General features: G+C 61.3%; 3 protein-coding genes and 3 pseudogenes across 3 annotated transcripts; 3 read left to right on the top strand and 3 right to left on the bottom strand.

Annotated features, from left to right (window-relative positions):
* Positions 1–49: 49 nt before the first annotated feature.
* On the bottom strand, positions 50–4,335 carry ACA1_092470 (annotated as a pseudogene).
* A 152-nt stretch (positions 4,336–4,487) lies between these two features.
* On the bottom strand, positions 4,488–7,559 carry ACA1_092460 (uncharacterized protein; the record flags this gene model as incomplete). Its single annotated transcript, XM_004334689.1, has 6 exons — positions 4,488–5,149; positions 5,224–5,624; positions 5,712–5,766; positions 5,843–5,958; positions 6,052–7,118; positions 7,485–7,559. 6 exons carry the CDS (start codon positions 7,557–7,559, stop codon positions 4,488–4,490), a joined length of 2,376 nt encoding a protein of 791 aa, XP_004334737.1.
* Positions 7,560–8,182: 623 nt separating this feature from the next.
* ACA1_092450 lies at positions 8,183–10,198 on the top strand (annotated as a pseudogene).
* Positions 10,199–10,680: 482 nt separating this feature from the next.
* Positions 10,681–17,896, top strand: ACA1_092440 (annotated as a pseudogene).
* A 155-nt stretch (positions 17,897–18,051) lies between these two features.
* ACA1_092430 (2-dehydropantoate 2-reductase subfamily protein) lies at positions 18,052–19,565 on the top strand (the record flags this gene model as incomplete). The annotated part of the gene is made up of 6 exons (XM_004334688.1): positions 18,052–18,166; positions 18,231–18,325; positions 18,374–18,704; positions 18,800–18,882; positions 18,987–19,200; positions 19,288–19,565. The coding sequence occupies 6 exons, from the start codon at positions 18,052–18,054 to the stop codon at positions 19,563–19,565; spliced, it is 1,116 nt and encodes a 371-aa protein (XP_004334736.1).
* ACA1_092420 (uncharacterized protein) lies at positions 19,486–22,771 on the bottom strand (the record flags this gene model as incomplete). Its single annotated transcript, XM_004334687.1, has 12 exons — positions 19,486–19,517; positions 19,763–19,860; positions 19,949–20,107; positions 20,201–20,291; positions 20,382–21,002; positions 21,169–21,290; positions 21,357–21,433; positions 21,544–21,691; positions 21,811–22,086; positions 22,190–22,352; positions 22,431–22,536; positions 22,739–22,771. The coding sequence occupies 12 exons, from the start codon at positions 22,769–22,771 to the stop codon at positions 19,486–19,488; spliced, it is 1,926 nt and encodes a 641-aa protein (XP_004334735.1).
* Positions 22,772–22,914: the final 143 nt, after the last annotated feature.

The following is a 22,914-nucleotide window of genomic DNA, read 5'->3' as shown; positions in this document are numbered from 1 at the left end:
ATGGGCGCCAAGGCAGACTGATCTTCGACGCCCTCGCCTGTCGAGGCATTCACAGTGGCCGGATCCGGTTGAGGGTTGTCCCTCTGGTGTGGTTGTAGTTGATGCGCGCACGAGCACACGTCAGCGCCAAAACGATGATCGAGCGGAGGAGGAGGAGGAGTGGGACCTTGAGCAGATCAAACATGTCGGCGGTGACGTGCGGTGAGCGGCACCAAATGAGCCGCAAGCGCGGGAAGGAGAGGGTTAGGACGGCCAGCTTCGACGAGAGACTGCCCGGTCGAATCTCCTCGCCCAGATCCGAGTCGGGCTTTATCGGCCGCCGTGTCGTTGGTCGTGTCGTTGGTCGTGTCGTGAGAGTGTGTGAAACCATGAATGAGAGGGCACGGGCATACCATGAGGCAGAACGGCTTTTCGGGGTCGAATTCGATCAGCAGCGCATAGGTCTTGAATCGCCGCATCATCGCCTCGGTCTGGTTGTAGCTGGTCACGCGCACAAACGAGCTAGAGTGAGACTACGTAGCGGAGCGGAGAGTGCGTGCGTGCGTGCGCATTAGAGGCGGAATGCGGGGAATGTGCGTACAGTCGCCCGGAGTGGAAGGACTGGATGAGATCGGGTATGCTCTTTCGCTCCACGCATATGTCGGGCGTCAGAATGTAGTCGCCCACCTCGAGATGGCAGGGCACCACCTAGTACCACACACACAGACGCACAGCGGCCTGAGCGGAACGCAACACGCAGCACACGCGCACGCACGCACGCACAGCAGGTCGACCAGGCGCTGTTGGGTACCTCGAAGCCTTTCTGGTGGAGGAACGACGGGACCGTGCTCCGGAATTCGCGGTAGTCAACCAATATCTTAACATGCCGCAGTTGACATTCCGTGTTTGAGTGTTGTGTGTGTGTCGTGTGTCATGTGTGTGTGTGTGTGTCGTGTGTGTGTGTGCGCGCGCGCGTGTGTGTCACGGAGCACTTTTGGCGATTTTGCCGTGTCGGCCGTGTAGGTCTACCTTGCCCTTCTCCTTGGGGAGGATCTTGCGTCCCTTGCGGCTGTTGTATGATTCCTCCCCGAGACCGAGGTCCTCCTCCTTCCACTCAAGCTTGCCGTCTTGGCCCTTGATCACCGTCATCGTCTGCAGATAGTGCGTCACGTCACGCCACGTCATCAACACCACCACCATCAGTAACGCATGCGGCGCACGCAAGACGCAACACACAACGCGGTACCGCTTTCTGGTGAATGAGTCGTTCGAAGGCCTCCTTCTCCTTGCGCACCGACGACAGGTAGCGCTGCTCCTCGACCGAGTTCTCGTACGTCAGGAAGTACACACGCAACGGCATGCCCGGATTACTCGCCTTGTACATCTGCGCCGCGCGCGTGCGGTGATGCGTGTGCGTGTGCGTGTGCGGTGGGTGTGCAGTACGTGTGCGTAGTGAAGTGGTGTTAGCAACAGCCCGGGTACAGGAAAGCTGAACTTGATGGCGTGGAGCACCTCAATTTCGCGAGTGAACTTCATGTCGGCGTCGTAGACGATCACGTAGGTCGGCCGCAGGTCGCGCAGGAGGTGCCTGTTGGCGCCTTCCAGCGGGTGGATGAGTACCTGCGGACCCGCCAGTATCTCGATCTGGTCGGTGTTGAAGATAAAGTCGTCCGTCCACAGCGAATACCTAAAATATAAATTGGTGGTTGTGAATCCTTAAGTCAATTGCTGTTGTTTGCTTGTTTGTTTGTTTGTTTGTTTGTTTGAACGCGTTATCCGATTGGAGTAAAGGCAGAGTGGGTCGTACTGCTGGTTCGGCAGCGGCAGCTGGGCTGCGGCGAGTTCTGCTTCCATGCCCGGCTCACCCTCCTTTATTTCCATCGCGCTCTTTTGCTGCTCCGCCAAGCTGCGTGTCGCGCGCCGCGTCAGGAGCCGCGGAAACGAATTGGCAAGCAACAGGGCAGGCCTACCTGAGATTGACGGCAGTGAGCTCGGGGACTGAAGCGTGCGCCAAGTTTAGTGTGACACGTTGTGTACTGCCGCCACCGCGTCCCTTCCCTTTGCCTTTCCCTGTGTGTGTGTGTGTGTGTTCCGAGTTTTCGTCAGCAGCTGGACTGGCACAGTAGTCCATCCATGCTGATAAGATGCGTACTCCGCTTGTTGTTGCTGTAACTAAACTGAAACGTCTCCGCGACCGTGGGTCGTCGATAGAAAGCCCTGTTGACAGAGTCGGCGTCGAACAGTCGCTCAAGCCTGGCCAACACACACCACACACCACACACCACACACCACACACCACACACCACACACCACACACCACACACACCGATCAATGAGACGGCGGTGTGCACGGCACAAAGGAGCGAGGGTTATGCGTACATCCGTTTGCCCCCGACCGCGAGGTACTCCTGCAGCTGCATGCAGGTGCGCTCGTCCTTGACCATGATCAGCGTTTGGCCGCCCGACCCACCACTCGCCTCTTCGATCTCCTTGAGCACCTCCGTCAGGAGGTGCCACTTGGGGTTCTCCTCGAGGATGGGCACCTGAACGGTCTCCTCGACGAGCTCGTATCGGATCTCCGCCTCTGCGGCCGTTGTGTGGGTCTCCTGCTCGGCTTCGGCCTTTGTCTCGCTGTCCACCGCCGGGCTTTCATCCGCGATCTTAACATTCCACGCATGTGTGTGTGTGTGTTTATGGAGCTCAGCAACACACGCAACACACAGCGCATTGGGGGCTGAGCGTACCACTTCAACTCGTGGAGGTGCTTCGGCTCTGCGCTTCCTGGTGACCTTTTTGCTGATGTACACTCGGCTCCTGGCCAACTGGTAGGGCGGTGAGCAAGAGGCTTCCTCCATGTGAGTGTGAAGGGAAGCGCGTACGGTGAAGATGCGGTTGGCGGCGGGCAGGAACAGCCAGATGGAGTACTGCCCGAACTCGTGCGTACGCAGCGTCTCCAGGTACCGGTTGTAAGTAACACAATCGTAGGTCACCAGATAGCTGCATCACACACGGCACGACACGACACACCACACACACATCGTCAAACTCAATCATATAAGGCCTGCACAAGATGACGGCAGGGTAGACTTACGTGAGCAGATTGCGAAGGGTGCCCAGGTCGGATATGAGCTGCTTGGTCTTGGGACCCACCTGGTGCCAGATCGTCTCCAGTTGCTTCTTGATGATGGTGTCAAAGGATTTGAACAGCCCGTTCTCCACCGTCAACTCGTCCACGTCCAGCTGACCACGCAGGTCATGGTCAGCAACGCACCGCGAAAATGGACACATGCACGCACGCGCACAGCGCTGTGAACATACCTGGTTCGTTTTCTTCAGCTCTTGAAGACACGCATCCATCACCTGAACGATGGCCTCCTGCAACTGCTCCATGGCTTTCGTCATGGGCTGCTGGAGCTCCACGACCTCGGGCTGGTGCCGCTCGAGCGACTCCCCCACGGTCATGTGAAACCTGTAGCAACGCGACACACACCAGCACATTGCCACCACGTCATCATCAAAGACAACACGGGAGAGTAGGTTCGATACCGTGGCCACAAAAACAGGCGAGTGACGAAGAGGTGGCGCATGAGACGCTCAACATGCGAGAAGTCGCTGACCAGGGCCTCAGGGTAGTCCGTGAAGGCCTTGATGAAGCCGGTCTATGTACCACCCGTGCCGTACGATCAGCTGAGAGAACAGCGAGAGCGCCACAAGTGGCACAGTGGCACAGTGGCAGCACCTTGTTTGATTCGCGAAAGAGGCGCAGGATGAAGGCCGTCGTCGATGCTTCTGTTACCCTGCAGGCCACCGCCAGGTAGTGGCAAAACATCAGCAACGCCACTGAGGGAGGTGCCCCGGCCACACTCGCACACACGAGATGTGAGCGTATACCTGTGAGCCTGGCATACGAGGAGCCCGCTGATGAGGTGGGTCGGCACACGCTTGGTGAGCAGGTCCACGACGAGCGTGCGCGACGACATGAACAGCACTCCGCCTCGCAAGTACAGAACCCCTCTGAGGGGAGAGCACAAGGGCAACAAGAAGAAGTCAACATCCAGGCGGCACCAGCACATTGGCAGTACGGGGGTACCTCTGCTCGGCAGATTCTTCGGCCGCGACGGTGTGGGGCGGATGCTGCATCGAGGGATCGAGCAGTCGCAGGTCCTCCATGAGGTGCAGGTGGTCGTCGCTGCCCGGCCGCACGTTGAGGACAAACACCAGCCGCTTGGGATCGCAGTAGAGCCGCACGAAGCTGGCCACGATGCGCTCCAGCCCCAATCCTTTCCCCATCGCCAGCAGTCCATCCTCCTCCAGCAAATCGGCAAAGATTTGCTTGTGAAATCCCAACGACGACATGGCCCGCGATCCGCCACCTCAACCCGAGGCCTCAATCAATTAGATGCAGAGAGCTGCGTCCTCCACTTGTTTCGTAAAGTAATTGAATTTAAAATAGAAAATGCAATCCAATTCTTGGAAGGTATTTAGATTCACACGAGATGAGAGTTTCTTTACAAGGCGAGGAGATGAGCGAGGGAGGGCGGAGAGGCGGAAGAGGGGAGTGGTGGCGAGGAGGAGGAAGAGCACGAAGAGGACAAGGAAGAAGAGGAGAGCGGCAGGTAGGCGAGCGTCGATGCCGGATCGGTGGAGGTTCGGGGTACCGTCGGTGGCGGGAGGGTCATGGGCGAGGGCAGGGGCGAGGAGAGGAGCGCGTCGGGCGGCTGCTGGCCGCGCGAGGCGTAGTAGTGGTCGACCACCGCCCGGAGGCTCTCGTAGGTGGTGCGCAGCCAGTCGAGGTCCTTGATGAGCGGCTCGAGCGTGTGGAAGAGCGCCTGGAGGAGCGGCAGTCGCTGGGCGTCGAGCAGGGAGCAGAGGAGGCCCGGCATCTCCTGCGTGAAGAGCAGCATGGACGACACTTCGGTCCAGCTGATGAAGAAGGACGACGTGTGCAGCCGCTTGGTGAGGAATTCGACGAAGGCGACGTTGCTAGCCAGCGCCTCCTGCTCGGTGCCGATGTGCCGCAAGGCCACGGCGCGAAAGAAGTGGAGGAGCGCGCGGATGATCTGCAGCAGCTGCCGAGGCCCTGCACCGCCGTAGTGGCTGTCGACCCGATCCGTCGCCTCCTCCAGCCGCTCCAGCTTGATCAGCTCGACTTGCAGCTTTCTTCGCTTTTCTGTTCAATCATCAAGAGTGAGGTGGCGCACGCGCGCACACAACACAGCACGCGATGAGGAATGGAGTGGGCACCGTGTGGGGAGTAGTCGCCGCAGATCGCAGCCGTGATGCCCTGAAAAGACTCCATGAGGGAGTCATTGATGACCGAGGTGACGCGGCCGTACTTGTACTGTGACACGCAGAGCTTGCCCTCCTTCCAGTTCTTGTTCCACTTGGGCTGCGTCTGCGCGTACTCCATCTCAGCCTCGACGGGCACGCGGTAGTAGCCGTTCATCATCTTAAGCGTGAGCTCGTAGTTCTCGTCGTTCACCGCCCCGATTCGCTCGCAGATCTGCTTGCTCATGGTCAGGTAGCAGAAGCCCTTGGCCATCCGACCCTCGCTTTCATCCAGCACGCGCGACAGGTTGGCGCTGTGTCGCAGCACGCACGCCACGTCGTAGTCGTTCGAATCGAACAGCTCCCCCAACAGCTCCCTGCATTTCAGCACATTCCATTGTTTCCATTGTTTTGTTGGCTCGTGCACCGCCAGATCAAGAGGGGGGACGTAGAGGAAAGCGCACCTTGACTTGACCCAAAACTCTCGTGAGCGCTGCAGGTTGCCGACCACCATGCTGCCTGCACATGCGTGTGTGACGATCGGTGAGCAATTGATCGCACCCCCTTGACAAAGCGAGGCGGGGCGTGTATGTACCGCAGGCGAGCGCGAAATATGTACAGAGAGCGAGCGGGCTTCGCTCGAGAGCGCCGTCTTCGGAAGTCACCACATACTGCACGTTGCTGAGCTTCAGGCAAGCCGGGTTGATTGGACTGCACAACAGAGGAGACATAGATAGCACGTGAGCGAGCGAGCGTCGGATCGGAGCCAACCGCGCCATTAAGGGGAGACGAGGGGCAACGCACAAGGCGGGCCAGGACTCCTGTCGAAAGACGCGGCAGTACTGGTGGAGGGTTTCAATGAGGTAGAGGTGGGCATTGGAGTTCCACACGCCGCAGCGGCGGGCCTCGGTTGAGTGCTGCCGTTGCCTGTTGTCGGCGGAGTGAGAGTAGGAGGAGGGACCCGCTACTGCGGGCGACATTGGGCCAGGGGTGGCGGGAGACGGCGCCGTGTCAAGCGGCCACAGGCCGCTATTCGGTCGCTTCAAGCCGTCGACGTCGGCTCTTAGCGGCACATAGTCGGCGTACGAAGCCCGGCGTTCCCCGGGGGCGTACTCGCCCGGCAGCAGGTCGGTGACGTGGTGACCGGCACCACCGCCGCCGGCGAGGTACACTTCGTTTCTCTCGGTCGAGCGCTTTCGCTTGCCGCAATTGATTGGCGTGGCGCTGCTCCAATCGACCGCCGACGAGAGAGGCCGATTGGAGGGGGCCGAGTGGAAGCCGTGGGGAGGAGGGAAGATGGATTCGACGTTCGAGGAAGCCGGTCGGTTGTACGGTGGTGGTGGGTAGGTAGGGTGAGTGAAAGAAGTGTCGACATCGGGCGCTGATGATGCCGACAGTATGAGGCTGAGCGCCATTTGTTGTGTGGATGAAGGCGCCGCAGACAGACCGCGTTCGACGTAGCTCGATGAGTCGTTGATGGATGCCGCGGCTGACCGATTGCCGTCGTCGACCCTGAAAGTCTGCTGATAGCCCCGATTGGGTGATGACGGCCGCTTTTCCCTGCGCCTGCGCCGCCCGGCCGTCTGCTCCTCGTGGCTACCGATCAACGAGTCGGCCGAGAGGCCGTGGTGGGCGCTGTTGGCAGCGGTGGCCTGCGGCCCTCGCTTGACCGTGAGGCCGCTGTAGTGCCAGCCCTTCTTGCCCTTGTCCACCACCAAGCGCGCCATCTGGACCCGCGGGAACACGCGCTTGAAGATCTTGCCGAACGACGCTGCGTTGGTGCATTCAAAGTTGTTCTCGCCGCAAAAGTTCACGTAGGCCTGGTACACGTTCTTTTTAAGCAACGTCGCGCCCTCCTTCTCTCCGTAGGTCTGTGCCAGCCTGTGTGGCGAGCCACCACCCACCACAGAACAGGAGGAATGTTGATGCGTCAGCCATCAGCCACACGGCACACGCGACACGACACACGACGTCACAACGCCCCGGCCACCAGACGGGCACAAAAGGACAGATGCACAGAAAACTAAAATAAAAAAATGGCGCGGAAGGTGGAATTGTCTATAAAAGCAGAAGAATTCCAGGCCGAAAAAAGGATAGATGAAAAAATAAATAAATCATAGCGGGGTAGGACAACACGAAGAAAGGGGAGGGGTCTTTTTATCGTCCCCTTATATTGCGCGGAGGAGAGGGGGGGATGATAGATGAGAGACGAGGTACCAAGACACGACGTGGGGAACGGCTTCTTCCCGGCTGGACAGGATGATGGCAGTGGACGACGACCCGGCTCCGCTGCCGCGCGCACTAGCATCCATCTCGGCCGTGTGGCGGTAGGTGGGAAGATGGAGTTGGTGTGGGGTCTCGTGCCGAATGAAAAAAACCGATGGTGCGTCTGTGCCCTGTTCCTTTGCCGGAATTACTGGTGCCCGTGCCAGGAACAAGCCAAGTAGGAAAGGGGGTCTGCTGAAGTTCCGGTTGTAAATTGTTGCCATTCTCCCTCGGCAATATTTAAGTTATGAAGCGTACTAAGAGAGCGGATGACGTGGCATGTACTCCGAAAAGAAAAGAAAAGAAAACTTCATTGGTGGATGAGAAATGGGAATAAGGAAAGCTGAGACGCGCCGCCACTCCCGCGGGCATGATGACGTGGCAATTACTGCGCAAAGCTCTAAGCAGAGATTTTGGGGTCACGGTGGCAGGGGAGAAATTTCTTGACCGCAATTGCAGTGAAACAGGGAATTTACCCAGCTTCGCCCGTTCATTGATTTGGGGGGAAATTGAGGAGATATGAGGCTGCGATGGGGTGATACTGGGGGGAATTAACTGGCCGCCACGAAGAAGAGCAAATTATGCGGTACTCGAGGACGAGCAGAACAGGAATATTTCACCCACACAAAGACGAACGTTTGCTTTGCCTTGCCGCCATCTCCTGCCCGCCATGCTCAAGCGCTCGGAGGCCCTGCCCAAAGTGAAGGAGTGGTGCGTCGTGAACTCTTCGTTCTTTCCCGTTCGCTTTTTTTTGTTCAGCGCCTCTTCTTTGCCCAACAACTCCTTTCGCCACCAGCTCAGCTGATCCACCCAGTTCCACTAACTCCTCCCTGCTCCTGCTGGGGTCCAAACCAGGATCGAGGCCAACTTCGAGGACAAAAAGGGCGGATGCGTGGCCAAGCGGGACATCTTCGACGCCTACGTCGCCTTCTGCCGTGCCCACAACTACCAGACGACCAACGATGCCACCTTCGGCAAAATCTTCAAGACCATATTCCCGCATGTCCAGGTGCGCCGCCTGGTGCGCCGGGTCAAGGCCAAGAAGTGGCACTACTGCGATGTGGCCTACCGCCAGGACTCCCCGCTCGCCATCGGAGCTGGCCCTGCGCTGTCGGCCACCGCCGTGGCCACCGACGACGACGACTGCTGCAGCGAGGACGGCGGTAGCGAGGACGGTGGCAGCGGCACCGCACAAAGATCGAAGGCTGCCTCGGCGAGATGTTCCGGTCGCAGTCGAGGCCCGCCCAAAAAGCGAAAGCGAAGCACATCCGCCGCCCAGAAAAAGGCGCATCTGTCAGACGACGACGAAGAGAAGGAGGTAGACACGAACGAGAAGAAGAAGAGAAGATCGCGACGCGGCGAGGAAGAGGAGGAGGAGCACGACGACGACGAAGAAGATGGTGACTATGTAGAACAACAACCTTCCTCGATGGTACAAGCAGCGGAGGAAGATGAAATAGACGGGGGCACCCCGAGCGCCGGGGCGACCAGCATTTGGAGCGACAGCGAGGACGAATCTTCATCTTCTTCGTCTTGCTACGCGTCGCCATCGCTGCCCGACACGACCAGCAAGCCCGCCGCCGAGAGCAAGCACGAGGAGGACAAGGACCTCCAGTCGAGCACCGACACGCCCGTGTGCCACACCCCGTCCGAGCGAGCCCCGGTGCCGACCAGCCTCGCCACCAGCACGACTGGGTTGAGCCTGGGCGGCGGCGACATCGACCTCTCGGCGTCGAGCGTCATCAGGGTGTCGTCGATGCTGCACTCGTCGTCGGCCTTTCCGCTGCTCGCCGGCACGTCGGCCGGCCTGCCGCCCTTCGGCCCGGCGACCAAGCGGCGGCTCGACGACTCGTCGGAGCTCGGGTCGGAGGCGCCGCCGTCGCTGACGTCATCGTCGGCCGAGATGTTCTTCTCCTACCAGCCCGCGTCGTCGACGGCCCTGGCCGACTTCGTCAAGGCCGAGCCCAGGGAGGAGGCCGAGGCCGAGACCGAGGAGAAGCCGGCCCGACGGCACCCGCCCACCCCGATGATGGCGGTGTCCACGGTGGACAGGGAGCAGATCGCTCCCCACGCCGTTGCTGCCGCTCCGCCCGCGATCGTCCCGGCCTACGCCCACGCACACCACGCACACACGTTCCCGGCCCACTACCCAGCGCATGAGAGCGCGGCTGCGCCCGCGGAGCCTTCGCCGTTCGAGGCCAGCCGCAACTTGCCCATACACTCGCAGACCATGACCAGCCTCCTGCTCGCCCACGGCCACACGACGACCTCCACCTTCTCGATGCCCACGCCGGCTTCGTACGCCTACGCGCCCGCGCCACAACTCCTCCACGCATCGTCGACCGCGTCGGCGAACCAGGCGTCGGCATTCCTGCCCGGCCAGCAGCAGCAGCACTACCAACACGGCCACCAGCATCAACACCACCACCAATATCACCACCAACATCAACATCATTCACATCAGCACCAACAGCACCAGCAGTTCTCCTATCCTCCCTATCCGATCGCCCAGCACCAGCCGCCATCCTTCGTCACAACTGCCTCGACCACGCATCCTTCCTGGCCACAGCCGACGACGGGCCACCAGACGGACAGAGAAATGAGCCCAGAGTCGGTCGAGATCTTCATATCGCACCTACTCACCGACAAGAGCGGCGAGGTCATGACCCTGCGCCCACAGCAGTAGTTGTAATATTAAAACCTTTTATTTATTGCCCATGCCAATCCTCGCTAAGTGCCAAGGACGAAAAAGGGAATTATTTAATGGTGCCAAGGACCGATTAGGGCATCAAAGAAATAAAAGAAAACTAGCACAGAATTCGACATCCAAATTATTTGCTATTTTGCTAATCGTTTTCATATATATTTGAGATTAATTTTTGTTTGCCTGCGTCGCATAGCTTGTTGGGCGAGGGGACACCACGCAGCGCGCAAGCGACAACCCTTACGAACTCCAACTCATTTCCCAGCCAGGCCGAACAAGAGTTGTGGCGTTGCCATAACTAAAGAGAGTGACAGTAGTGGGCGAGAGGTTTGGATCGATTCGTCTCTCTTGTTCGGAGAGGCCCTTCTGCCTCTTCTTCTGCTCCTGTCACTGCAACATCGTCACTGCTCTTCAATCTTCAACGTCTCCATCTCCATCTGCCGCGTAGTCAACGAGGGACAATCATGTGGGCGTCTCTCGTGCAGCAGGTGCTGCTGGCCATCTCCCTACTGGCCAACGTCTGGCTGGGGTACTTTCGCAAGAAGACGAACACCACCGATCCCAAATTACTCGATGAAATGACGGCACTACACAAGAAGGTCGATCGATTCACCGAGGAGAAGCGTGAGCTGCTCGAGAAGATGAAGAGCAAGCAGGCCGAAATCGATGAGGCCTGCAAGCTCCTCGCCTCCCAATCGACCGAGATCAGCAAGTTGAACAAGCGTTGCGAAGATGAAGCCAAGGCCGCCGAGAAGGCCAAGCAGCAGCAGCTCAAGAAGGAGAAGGAGCAGGCGGCACTCGAGCAGCAGCTGAAGAAGAAGAGCGCTGCCGCCAAAGACGAGGAGGTGCGCAACGTCAAGCAGAAGGCGGAGAAGGAAAAGGAAGCGCTACGCGCCCAGCTGCAGGAGCTCAAGAAGAAAGTCGAAGAGGACAAGGCCAAGGGCGAGGAGAAGCGCGCCCAGGCCGACGCGGCCCACAAGGACGAGGTGCTCAGGCTCAAGCAGGCCGTCGACGCCGAGCGCGAGCGCCTCAATGCTCAGGCGGACGCTGCACACGGGGACCAGGTGCTCCAGCTCCAGCGAGAGCTCGACGCCGCGCGGGAGCGACTGGGTCAGGTGGAGGCCGAGCACAAGGACGAGGTGCTGCAGCTCCAGCGAGCGCTCGACGCCGAACGGGAGCGACTCAGCCAGGTCGAAGGTGCGCACAAGGACGAGGCGAGCAGGCTCCAGCAGGCGCTCCAGCAGGCCGTCGACGCCGAGCGCGAGCGACTCGGTCAGGTGGAAGGCGCGCACAAGGACGAGGTGAGCAGGCTCCAGCAGGCGCTCGACGCCGAGCGGGAGCGACTGGGCCAGGTCGAAGCCGCGCACAGGGACCAGGTGAGCAGGCTCCAGCAGGCGCTCGACGCCGAGCGGGAGCAGGGGCAGGGTCAGCACGCCAGCAAAGACGAGCAGCTGCAAGCGCTCGAGGCACGCCTGGCCGCCCAGGCCGCCGAGCTGGACCAGTTGCGCGCCCTCAATCGCGACCTGCAGCAGGTACCACCACGCCACCATCCCGGCTGCAACCAACCCCGCATTCCCCTAACCACTCCACCTCTCGCTCGAGCAGGACAAGCAGAACGCGGAGGGTGCGTCGGCCCAGGCAGAGAACGCGCTCAAGCGGAAGGAGGCCCAGGCGGCCTCGCTGTACGAGGAGCGGAACGATCTGGCCAGCATGCTGGACGTGGCCCGCGAGGAGGTGTCCAAGTACGCCGAGGAGCTCACGGCGCTGGCAGCGGACTGGCAGAAGCGCGAGGAGGAGCTGACGCTCCGCGAGGAGCAGCTGACGCTAGCCCACGAGGAGGTGAAGCGCCTGGAGGGCGTCGTCGAGGAGTTTAGGGCGCGGCGCAAGCGCGACGAGCAGGAGCGCGCGAAGGAGGCAGAGCGCGCGGAGGTGCTTAAGGAGGAGGTGGCCCGGCTCGAGCAGGAGGCCGAGGCCCTGCGCGAGCGGCGCAAGCGGAGCGACTCGGTGTCAGCCGAGCGGCAGAGCGAGCTCGACGCCCTGCACGAGCAGCTCCGGCAGCTGCGTGACGAGAAGCGACAGAGCGACGACGAGCTCGAGCGCGCGAAGCACGAGAGGGAGAGGGCCGACGACGAAAGGAGCAAGCTCGAGGCCGACCTCACCGTGCTGCAGCGGGAGAGGGACGAGCAGGCCGACCGACACGCCGACGAGGCCAAGGCGCTGCACGCCCGCCTGGCGCAGCTCGAAGCCGAGAAAGCCGAAGCAGAGCAACAGCAGCAGAAGCTCACCGAAGAGGCCGCAGAGAAGGCCAGAGAGGAGAGGGAGCGGGCCGAGGAGCAGCTACGAGCCAGGGAAGCCGAGGCGGCCAAGGCGCACGAGGAGAGGGAGCGCGCCGAGGAGGCCAGGCGAACGGCCGAGGCCGATCTTGAGGCGCAGAAGAAGGAGTACGAGGCGCGCGTGGCCGGACTCGAAGAGGAGAAGGCACGCCGCGAGGAAGAGCTGGCCCAGGCGCTGAAGGCCAAGGCCGACGATCTGGAGGCCGCCCAACGGCAAAGCGCTGAGGAGCTGGATGCGGTCAAGCGCGAAGCGCAGAGGCTAAGGGAGGAAAAGAATGAAGCGTCGAGCGAAAGCGAAAGAAAGAGCGAAGAGCTCGAGCGACTCCAATCCGAAAAGGCCGACGCCGACAGCGCGAGGCAGGAGAAGGAGGCCGAAGCCGAACTGGCGCGCAAGGAAGCCGAAGCTGCGATCGAGGCCAAGAACGCAGCTGAGCGCGAGCTCGAGGCGCTCAGCAAAGAGAAGGAGGAGCTCGCCAGCCGCGCCGGCGAGCACGCCGGCCAGTCGCAAGCCGAGCTCGCGCAGCTCCGCGAAGAGAAGCAGGCAGCGGACGCGGCGGTTCGCGCGAGGAGCGAGGAGCTGGAGGCGGCCGCGCAGGAGGCGGAGAAGCTCAGGGCGAGCTGGAGAGCGTGCGGAGGGAGCAGGAGGCGAAGCTCGACCAGGCGCGACGGGAAGCCGAAGAGGCGACCAGCGCAGTTAAGAGTGCCGTGGAGGGCAAGCAGGAGGCCGATGCCGCTCTCGCCGCGCTGCGCGCCGAAACCGAAGAGAAGGAGAGCCAGCGGCGAGCGAGCGAAGAGGAGGCGGCCAAGCGCGCCGCGGACCAGGTGGAGGAGCTGCGCTTGGTCATCCGTGGACTCGAGGAGCAGATCGAGCGCCATTCGCAGGAGAGGAACGGCGAGGCGCAGCAGCTGCAGGCGCAGCTCGACGACAGCGGGCGACTGGCGGCCGAGGCCGCGGAGCAGCACGCCCGCGCGCTCGTGGAGGCCGAGGGAGCCAAGCAGCGCGCAGAGGACCAGCTCCGAGAGAAGATTGACGAGCTGGCGCGCGTGCAGGCAGCGCGCGACGAGTTCAGCGCTAGCGCGGAGCAGGAGCACCAGCGCGCCGAGGCCGAGCGGCAGCAACTGCAGCGGCGGGCTGACGAGGCCGAGGCGGCCAAGCGCGCCAGCGAAGAGGACAAGGAGCGAACGGCGAAGGCGCTGGAGGAGGCGCGGCAGAAGGAGTCGGCCGAGGCCGAGCAAGCCCGCGAGCGCATCGCGGCGCTGACGCGCGAGAGGGAGGAGGCGCTGAAGCGCGCCGACGACGAGCGACAGCAACGGGAGAGCGAAGTGCGAGAGCGCGATGACGTCATTCGGCAGAAGGACGAGCGCAACGGGCAGCTCGAGCTCACGCTCAAGCAGCGCGACGAAGAGCTGGAACAGCAGAGGGCCACCGCCGCCGCTGCTGCCCCGGTGAGTGCCAGCGCTTCCGACGAACACGTGGCCCGCGCGGTGCAGGAGGCGGTCGATGCCGCCGAGCAGCGGTGGCTGGCCACCAAGCAAGCCGACGAGGAGCGCGTCACGGCCGGCTTCCAGAAGGAGCTCCAGGAGCTGCGCGAACAGCTCAGCGCAGCTGCTGCCCAGGTCAAGGAGGCCGAAGGCAAATCGTCCGATGAGATCGGTACGCACCAGTCGCACGCGAAGTAACACACACACACACCACACACGACACACGACACAACCACACGCCTGATGTTTCGCGGACTGCAGGCGAATTCAAGGTTGCGAAGAAGGCCATCCACGACGCCCTGCAGAAGGTGCGGCACAACATGGCGGCCATGACCCATTCGATGTCGACCACCGACGACGAGTTCAGCAGCAGCGACGATGAGTCGAGCTCCGACGGCGAAAGCGCCTCGGGCTCGGGCGTCAAGCCGGGCAAGGAGAAGGAGCCCAGGAAGGAGCCGCGCAAGCCGGTCCTCAAGAAGGGCGACCTCGTCACCGCGCTCATGGACAACCAAGGCGCCGACTTGCACGAAGCCGAGCTGGCCTTCATGAAGGTTAGGAACACACACCACACACGGCGCGCACCCACGCAACACCGTCCGTTGGTGTGTCGGAGAGAACTGACCCGTACATATATGTGCGCGCACAGGGTGACGTGATCGAGGTCGTGGAACAGGTGAACACGCTCTGGTGTGCGGGCAAGCTTCGGCGCGACGAGAGCGCGGTGGGAGCCGCGGGCTACTTCCTCCTTGCTGCCGTGCAGCAGCCCGTAAGGTAGAGTAGTCTTCCCCCCCCTTCCTCTCTTCTGTGTCCTGCATGCCGGTTGAATATACTCAACCGCTCACTACGCGCAGCCGAGCGGACAAGCGACATTCGCGGGCACTTTCAAATGAAGGTACATCATCAAGTCCCGCGCGTGCGTGCGTGTGTGAGGTGGTGGGCGCGAGTGTCGAGAATGCAGCGAGCGGCTGTGTGCGACCCTCCCCCAACCGTGGCACTTTCCCTCGCGTTTAGGTGTCAAGGACACGAAGCAAGCGGAAAAGGCCAAGAGCAAGTTGGCCAAGGTCCGGCGGCAGACGGTTGGCCTCACGAAGGACGAGTTCCGCGACAAGGTGCGTACTACGCGCCTTTGTGCGCACCGCTCTACTTTGAGGAACTCGTGAGCTGACTTGCGTTGCTCTCTGCGCAGGATCAGCATCATGGGCGGATCCAACAGAAAGCGCATGGGCTCGGCTCGCTCCGAGTCTAAGGAGTCGAGCGACGCCAAGGAGGCGGAAGCCATCACCAAGTACTCCTCCGTGGCCGAGAGTGTCAATAAGGTAGCGTGTGCGTGTGCGTGTGCGTGTGCGTGTGCGTGTGCGTGAGAGAGAGAGAGAGAGAAGAGATAAGAGAGAGGGAGAGAGAAGAGAGAACATTTTTTCTCTGCGACCTGTATAAACTGTGATCGTTTGTCGGCTCGTGGTGGCGCAGGCCGAAGCGGAGACGAGGATCATGCTCGAGAATCTGCAGAAGCAGTTCACCCCAAAGTCTGTGGAGACGGAGGAGGAAGTCAGTGCGTACCCCTCTCTTTGCCCCAAGATTTTGCCAAACCAAACCAAACCAAACCAAACCAAACCAAACCAAACCAAACCAAACCAAACCAAACCAAACCAAACCAAACCAAACCAAACCAAACCAAACCCAGAGCAAAAGCTGGCCAAGCGCGCTCGAGTGGCCCAGGAGCTGGTAGAGACGGAGCGTTCGTACGTCTACCAGCTCGGGCTCATCGTGCAGGTACGTTACGCAGTTGTTGGCAGGGCGCCCTATCGGTAGTCCGCGGGCGAGCGGTGATGGCTGATTAACGTGTGGGTGGGCATGCCCGCGCAGCAATACCTCAACCCGCTGAGACTCGCGGTCGACAACAAGAAGGAGATCATCACGCCCGCCGACATTAAGAACATCTTTGGCGGCATTGAAGTGATCTACCAGTACAACTCTGCCCTGCTCAAGGTATGTGTGCACAATTCTTTGTGCAGTTTCTGCTGCAGCACGCACCGCTCCTACTCACGCTTGGCTTGGCTAACTCGTCTGCATGCCAGACGTTGGAGCAGCGCGTTGCCCAGTGGAGCGATGCCCAAACGTTGGCCGACATCTTCTCCGAGATGGTAACGTTTTATCATCATCTTCATCTTTGCCTTTGCCTTGGCCTTCGCCTTCACCCCTGGCTCCCGTTGCGTGGCCTGCTTCGATTCGTGCAACTGATGTTATGTTATGTTGGTGACCACATTGGCGCCCCACAGACCGTGTACCTGAAGGCCTACAACCCGTACATCAGCAGCTACACCAACGCCATGGACACCATCGATCGATACATGACCAACTCGGCCTTCGTCGCCTTCCAAAACGTTCGTGACAAACACCCCCTCACCTCTCGCCGCACCACACCGCCACATCGTCACTGTGTGGGTTGACACACGCTGGTCCTCCCTCCACTACCGCCCCTGCAGAATGCCAAGCGGCTGAAGGACGCCCGCGGGCTCGTCCTCACCGACCTCCTCATCATTCCCATCCAGCGCATCCCCCGATACGTCATGCTGCTCCAGGTACGCCTCCCTCCCCCCCTGCTCTTGCCCGTTCCCACCGTCAGCGCGCGTTGCGCTCACACAGGCCTGTTCTTTTAGGAGCTGGCCCGGTCCACGCCCACGACTCACCCCGACTTCCAACCCACGCTGGAGGTCCAGCTGCCCGCCGTGTGTCATGTGCTGTGTGGCGTGTGTCGTCGTGTGTGCTTCTTCGCCAAGACTCACCACGTGCTCGCGCGCGCATGGATTACAGAGTCTGGCCAAGGTGAAGCAGCTGGCCGATAAGGTCAACGACTACAAGAGAGAGGTGGAGAACAGCACCAAGGTGCTCACCATCCAGCAGTCCATCAGCGGCAAGCTGCCTGTGGCACGTCCATCCGCTCTATCGTCTTTCTTTAGTTATTTGTCTTCTTTCGCGTCGCGCGTTTGAGGGCTCAACGCTTTCCTATTACCGCACACGCACACGCACACGCACACGCACACGCACACGCACACGCACACGCACACGCACACGCACACGCACATGCACACGCACATGCACATGCACATGCACACGCACACGCACACGCACACGCAACACAGAAACTGTTTGCTCCTCATCGCCGGTTCGTGCGCGAGGGCAAGCTCTCGCTGCTCACCGGCAACGATAAGAAGGCCAGGGCAAGGTACGGAGCCAGGCCCCGAGCGTCAGCGCGACAACACCCATCAGTTCTGGTGGTTTAATCAACTCTTCTGCTGCTGCCGCCGGGCTGCTGTGCGACGTAGGTTCTGCTTCCTGTTCAACGACCTCCTGCTGGTGGCCAAGAAGAAGAAGGAGGGCTACAGCTACAAGCGCCTGCTCTTCACCAAGGACATCCAGCTCCAGGACGTGGCCGAACTCAAGGGTACGCCCTCATCACTGCGCGTGTGCGTGTGCGCTCCCTTACCTGCGTGTACGGTGGCGTGTGCGGTGGTGCGTGTGTGCAGGGTCGGACTCGACGTTCGAGATTGTGGCGACGACGGAGAAGGGGAGCACGGTCAGCCTCCGCTTCTCGTGCCCCGAGTTCGAGGAGAAGATGGAGTGGATGCGGGACATCACCAACGCCATGGCCAACCGCATCTCCGTCTCGCCCGCCGTTCGCCTGCGCACCTTCACCAATTCCAGCGTCGCCGGCGACGGCGGCGCCTCGCTCGCCACGACTCCGAGCCCCAGCGGCAGCCCAGCCTGGACGCCGGCCTCGCCCGTTCCCGCCTCGCCGACGACCGAGCGACAGCAGTCAACGTCCACCCTCCGCAGCCTCTCCTCCTCACCTTCTTCTTCGTCATAGAGTGCTCTTTCCTTCCGCTGTACCAAATACGCAACAAAATGGCCTTTTCAGGAATATCAAAATAGGGATTAAAAATAAAGAGAAAAACTATATATTTCTTTTACCTCGCCTAGGCAATTCTTTTTGAATAAATATATTTATATTTATCTTTCTTTATGCAGCACCAGCGGCGGTCGTACGGCGGGGGCCCGGCGGCACAGAAGCTCCGGGTGGGGGTGGTGGGGCTGGGTGCCCTCGGCTCTCTCTTCGCCGCCAAGCTCGCCTCTGCCGGTACCTCAACTCTGCTCCAGCCCCTCCCTCTTTCACCGCCAGCCCCTCACCACCCTGGCACCAGGGTGCGATGTGTGGGCTTTGGTGCGATCGGAGGCCCAGCGGGACGCCATCCAGCGGGCGGGCGGCCTACGCCTGGTCGACGCCACACGACATCAGGTGTGTGCCGTGTGTGTGGTGTGTGTGTCATATGGGGTGAGTGCTCAGGCACTCGCGCGCGTGTGGCAGGAGGAGACGCGAGCGACGCACAAGATCGAAGCATTCGCGGACGCGGCCCAGGTGAAGGCCCAGGCCCGGGAGGCCGACGTGCTGGTGTTCCTCACCAAGAGCTACGACACGCGGGCCACCGCCCACAGCATCCCGCTCGCGGGGCTGGTGCGCCCCGACGGCGGCGTGGTCCTCACCCTTCAGAACGGGATGGGCAACCGCGAGGTCCTCCAGGCGAGCCTGCAGCCGACCCAGACCGGGAGTGGCCCAGGCGCGGTCCCGGTCGTGCTGCAGGGCATCACCGACGTCGGCGCCCTCCTGACCCAGCCCGGTACCTAATTCATGAGATAAATATTAAATAATAGTAATTAATTATAACATAATTATAATAAATCAATGATAATTACTGTTCTTTATGTGTGGCAGGCGAGGTCAGGCACACCGGGACGGGCAACACGTTCTTGCCGCAGCACCGCCTGATGAACCACATGCGAGACCGTCTGGCGCAGGTACGCGTGTAGTGTAGTGTAGTGTGCGGTCGTGTGCGTGTGTGGTGTGTGGTGTGTGTGTGTCGTGTGTCGTGACGAACAATGGTTGATGTGTTGAGGTGCAGGCGGGACTGGAGGTGGCGGTGACGGAGGACATCGACAAGCGGGCGTGGATGAAGCTGATGGTCAACGCCGCGATCAACCCGCTCACCGCCCTCTTCCGCATCCCCAACGGGCAGCTGTTGACCAACCCGCACCTGCTCGCCCTCGCCGCCGAAGTGGTCGACGAAGGCGTCGCCGTCGCCCGCGCCAGCCAAGTCCACCTACCCACCCTTTTCGGTACCGCACACACCACGCTGTACGACACGGCACGACACGCACAGCACACGACACGCACGGCTGAGTCGCCCGCGCGTGTGTGGACAGAGGGGAAGGGAGACGAGGCGCAAGCGTGGGACGAGGTGCGTCGGCGCGTGTTTGGCTACGTGCAGCAGGTGGCGACCGCCACCGCACACAACCGGTCGTCCATGCTTCGCGACGTGGAGCGCCGGCGGCCCACCGAGATCGAGTTCATCAACGGCCACATCGCACGCGAGGGCCGCCGGCTGGGCGTCGCCACCGGCCTCAACGCCCACCTCTGCGCCCTCGTCCAGGCCCTCTCGGTGGCGGCCGACAGCGGCGGCGGCGGGGTCCGGCCCGACTAGAGCGGGAAGGCCGGCCAGGCGTCCATGACGAGCAGCCCATCTTGGGCCACCGCGGCGCCGCACTCGCTGGTGACGTCCGCCGCCAGGCCCTCGTGCACCTCGACCAGCCCCAGCAGCGGCCCTGCGACAGCGACCAATCATTATTCAATTGTCAACATGTAATTCATTTGCGTGTGCGCGTGGTGCGGCGTACTTACCCGAGTTGAAGAGGGTGGCGGAGGGCGATGAGCCCATGTCGTAGACCCCGTGGGTGATCCCTCGGTCGCAGCTGGTGATCCAGGCCACAGAGCCCGCCCTGGTGGTGGTCACCACACCTGGTTGGCACGCAGCACACGCGGCACACGCGGCACACGACACACACAAGATTGTGGGCTGGTGTGTACTTTTGGGCCACGAGGTGCGCGAACCAGGCGTCGAGGGTGCCGTAGTTGTAGACGAGCGTGAGCGGCGTCGAGGAGGGCGTCGAGGCGCATACGCGCGGGAAGGGCCGTTTGTTCTTGGTCTCGGAGTTGTAGCAGTAGCCCTCCCCGTGCACCTCCAGCCTATTAGTTAAACCCAATTATTGTCATTGTGTGCCGCACACGCGCACACCGCACACGCACACACGCACACGCAAAAAAATGGGTTTGGCGTACACGACTGGGCGACCGTTCTGGAGCCCGAGCGAGACGGACGGTGAGCTGCCCACGTCCACGACCACCGGCCCCACAATAGCCAACCTACCGCCTGCCGGAGGAGTCAACACACACGACAGCAAAGAACGAAGAGCGAATTGGGGGGGGGGAAGAAAAGAACGAAGAGGTGGAGATGGCGGACCTGACGAGAGGCACAGGGCGGCGTGCGAGATTTGTTTGTCGGCCGTGGCGAAGGCGAGCACCCCGACTGCAACGGCGGCCGCGCCGCAGTAAGAAGCGGAAGTGGCGTTGGCCGGTAGCACGGCCACGCTGGCCGAGGTGACCGCCCCGCGCCCGACCACGCACACGCCGGACCCGTAGGGCTTCAGGTGGTCCAGCCGCGAGCTGTCAGCCACCAGCGCCTCGAGCCCCAGCGCACACGCGCTCGACGCGTAGGCCCGCGCGACGATGAACGTCGTCGACTGTCCCCCGAGCGGGGCGAGGGCCGCCGCGAAGGTGGTGGTGCTTCCATTCGCGGCGAAGCTGCCGTTGGCGAGGAGGCCCAGCGTCGGCGAGCCGACGGAGGCCGCGAAGAAGGCGAACCGGTCGGCCGCGTCGGCGACCAGGACCAGCGCCGATGCGTTGGCAGCCGAGGCAGCGGCGGCGGAGGAAGCGGAGGCGAGGGCCGGCCCAAGGAGCCCCGAGGGGAGGCGCCCCTCGGCGCGCAGCCGGGGCTCGGCGAACGCCGCCGGGTGGCTGAACAGCTGGTAGCTCTGACCCAGCGCAGTCTCCGAGAACACGAGCGAGTGGAAGCCAACATCACCTGCTTCCGAGAATCAGCTGTGCGTGTGCGGCGGTTTGTGCTTGTGCGTGTGTGTGTGTGTGTGTGGCGTGTGTGTGGCGTGTGTGGCGTGTGTGTGGCGTGTGTGTTGTGTCAATACCAGAAGCAGAGGGAATGGCCACTATGTGCGGGTTTGCGTCGACGACACGCGGAGCCTCGGGCGGCGTCAGAGCCAAAGCGCTGCCGCACAGGACGATTGTTGGCGTCAATGCCTCCGCCCCCACATTTACGAAGTTGGACGATGCATGGAGGCTGGGAGGGAGGCGGCACCTGTTGGAGCGGGGCAAGGGGTGGTTGAGCGCCGTTCGGCTGAAGGGCGAGGAGTAGACGAGGAACTGCACCGGGTCGATGTTGATGGCGAAGCGGAATCCCTCGGGGCGGATGATCTTGCCCCCTATGTACGTGTTCACCACCTTCACGCGCCGCCCATTCATGAGCGCTTTGCGCTTACCGTGCGTCGTGTCATGTGCGCATGTTGTGTGTCGTGTGCGGTGGTGCGTGTCGTGCGGTTGAGAGTGCGTACGGAGGTGAGGATGGCCTGATCGGAGGGCTCCCAGCAGAGAAAGGGGTACTTGCTGGCGGCGAAGCGACCGTAGCCTACGTAGGACAGCACGTCGAAGTTGATCCCCGGCTCGTAGATTGGCGACACCGGCAGGTTCAGCACCTGAAACCTGCGCACCACATACCCACCAACACAACACACACACACACACACACGACACACACACACACACACACACCAACCAACGATTGAGTGATAGTCGAGTGGTGCATGTGGGAGTGGGCTTACCGGTCGTAGGCGAATTCGGGGTTGGCGTAGAACAGCGCCTCCCAGGGCAGATCGATCCAGGTTGAGGCGAGCGGGCGCCACCGCTGCCACAGGCACGGCCTCTCGAGCAGGGGCGCGGCGTCGCCGTCGAGTACGAACTCGACGTTGAGGCGGTACTTGTGGACGGTGCTGGCCAGGTGCGCCATGAACTCGTCGACCAGGGACAGCCACGCTTGGGCCACCGTCGAGTTGTCGCACATCGTCGGTGCGTTCTTGAAGCAGAGCGCGATGTAGACTCTGCATCGCCACACACAGCCGATCAATGTCCGCACGCACCACCGCACACACGCACCACCGTGCACACGCACACGCACACGCACACGCACACACACGCGGGTACCGCTGGTCCTGTGTGAAGAAGGGCAGGAAAGTGGGGTCCTGAAGCATTAGCGCGACGTCCTGTGTGGAGTTGTACTGCGCCTGCGCGCTGGGTGTGTCGTGGGACAGCACGAAGCAGCCCCTGCTGTCGCCGTGCGGCACGCGCGACTGCGACGCGCAGAACTCTGGTGGTGGCGGAGTGAGTGAGGAAACGAAGCTTCTGCGACTTCATCAAAGAGTCAGCACAGGCAGGTGGTGCGCACCTGGCGGCATGAAGTGCGGGTCTATCTTGAACCACTTGTCGCCGGAGAGGCCGTGCGACTTGCGCAGAGCCTGGTGCCACTCGTCCAGGTCATCCCAACTGTGTATCTGATAGCCTGCACGCAATTAAAAATTATTTTCGGCATATTCAATAAATATTGTTCGACATAATAAAGTATAATTAATCCTATATTGTGCAAAATATTGTTTCTATTTTATTTTAAATAAGAATAAAAATAAAAGAAGGGGGCACCGTACTGACGTAGTAAGGAGCCACCTGAGCGTGTGCGATGCCAACAGCTGCACAAACACAGGCCAGCAGAGCCCACCACCGCAGCTCCATTCTCTTTGCTCGTTGTGCGAGGTGACAGAAACTGCCGGCGACGAAGTGGCCAAACACCACGTGCCACTGACCAGGACGGCAGCCAATCCGGGTAATATTTGCCTTGACCTTTTATGAATCGCCGTTGGTGGCTTTTCTGTGGT

The sequence above is a fragment of the Acanthamoeba castellanii genome (assembly GCF_000313135.1).
Source record: "Acanthamoeba castellanii str. Neff unplaced genomic scaffold scf7180000084645, whole genome shotgun sequence".
NCBI lineage: Eukaryota > Discosea > Longamoebia > Acanthamoebidae > Acanthamoeba > Acanthamoeba castellanii.
The sequence above is the reverse complement of the archived record's forward strand: the minus strand, read 5'-3'. Positions and strand labels throughout refer to the sequence as shown.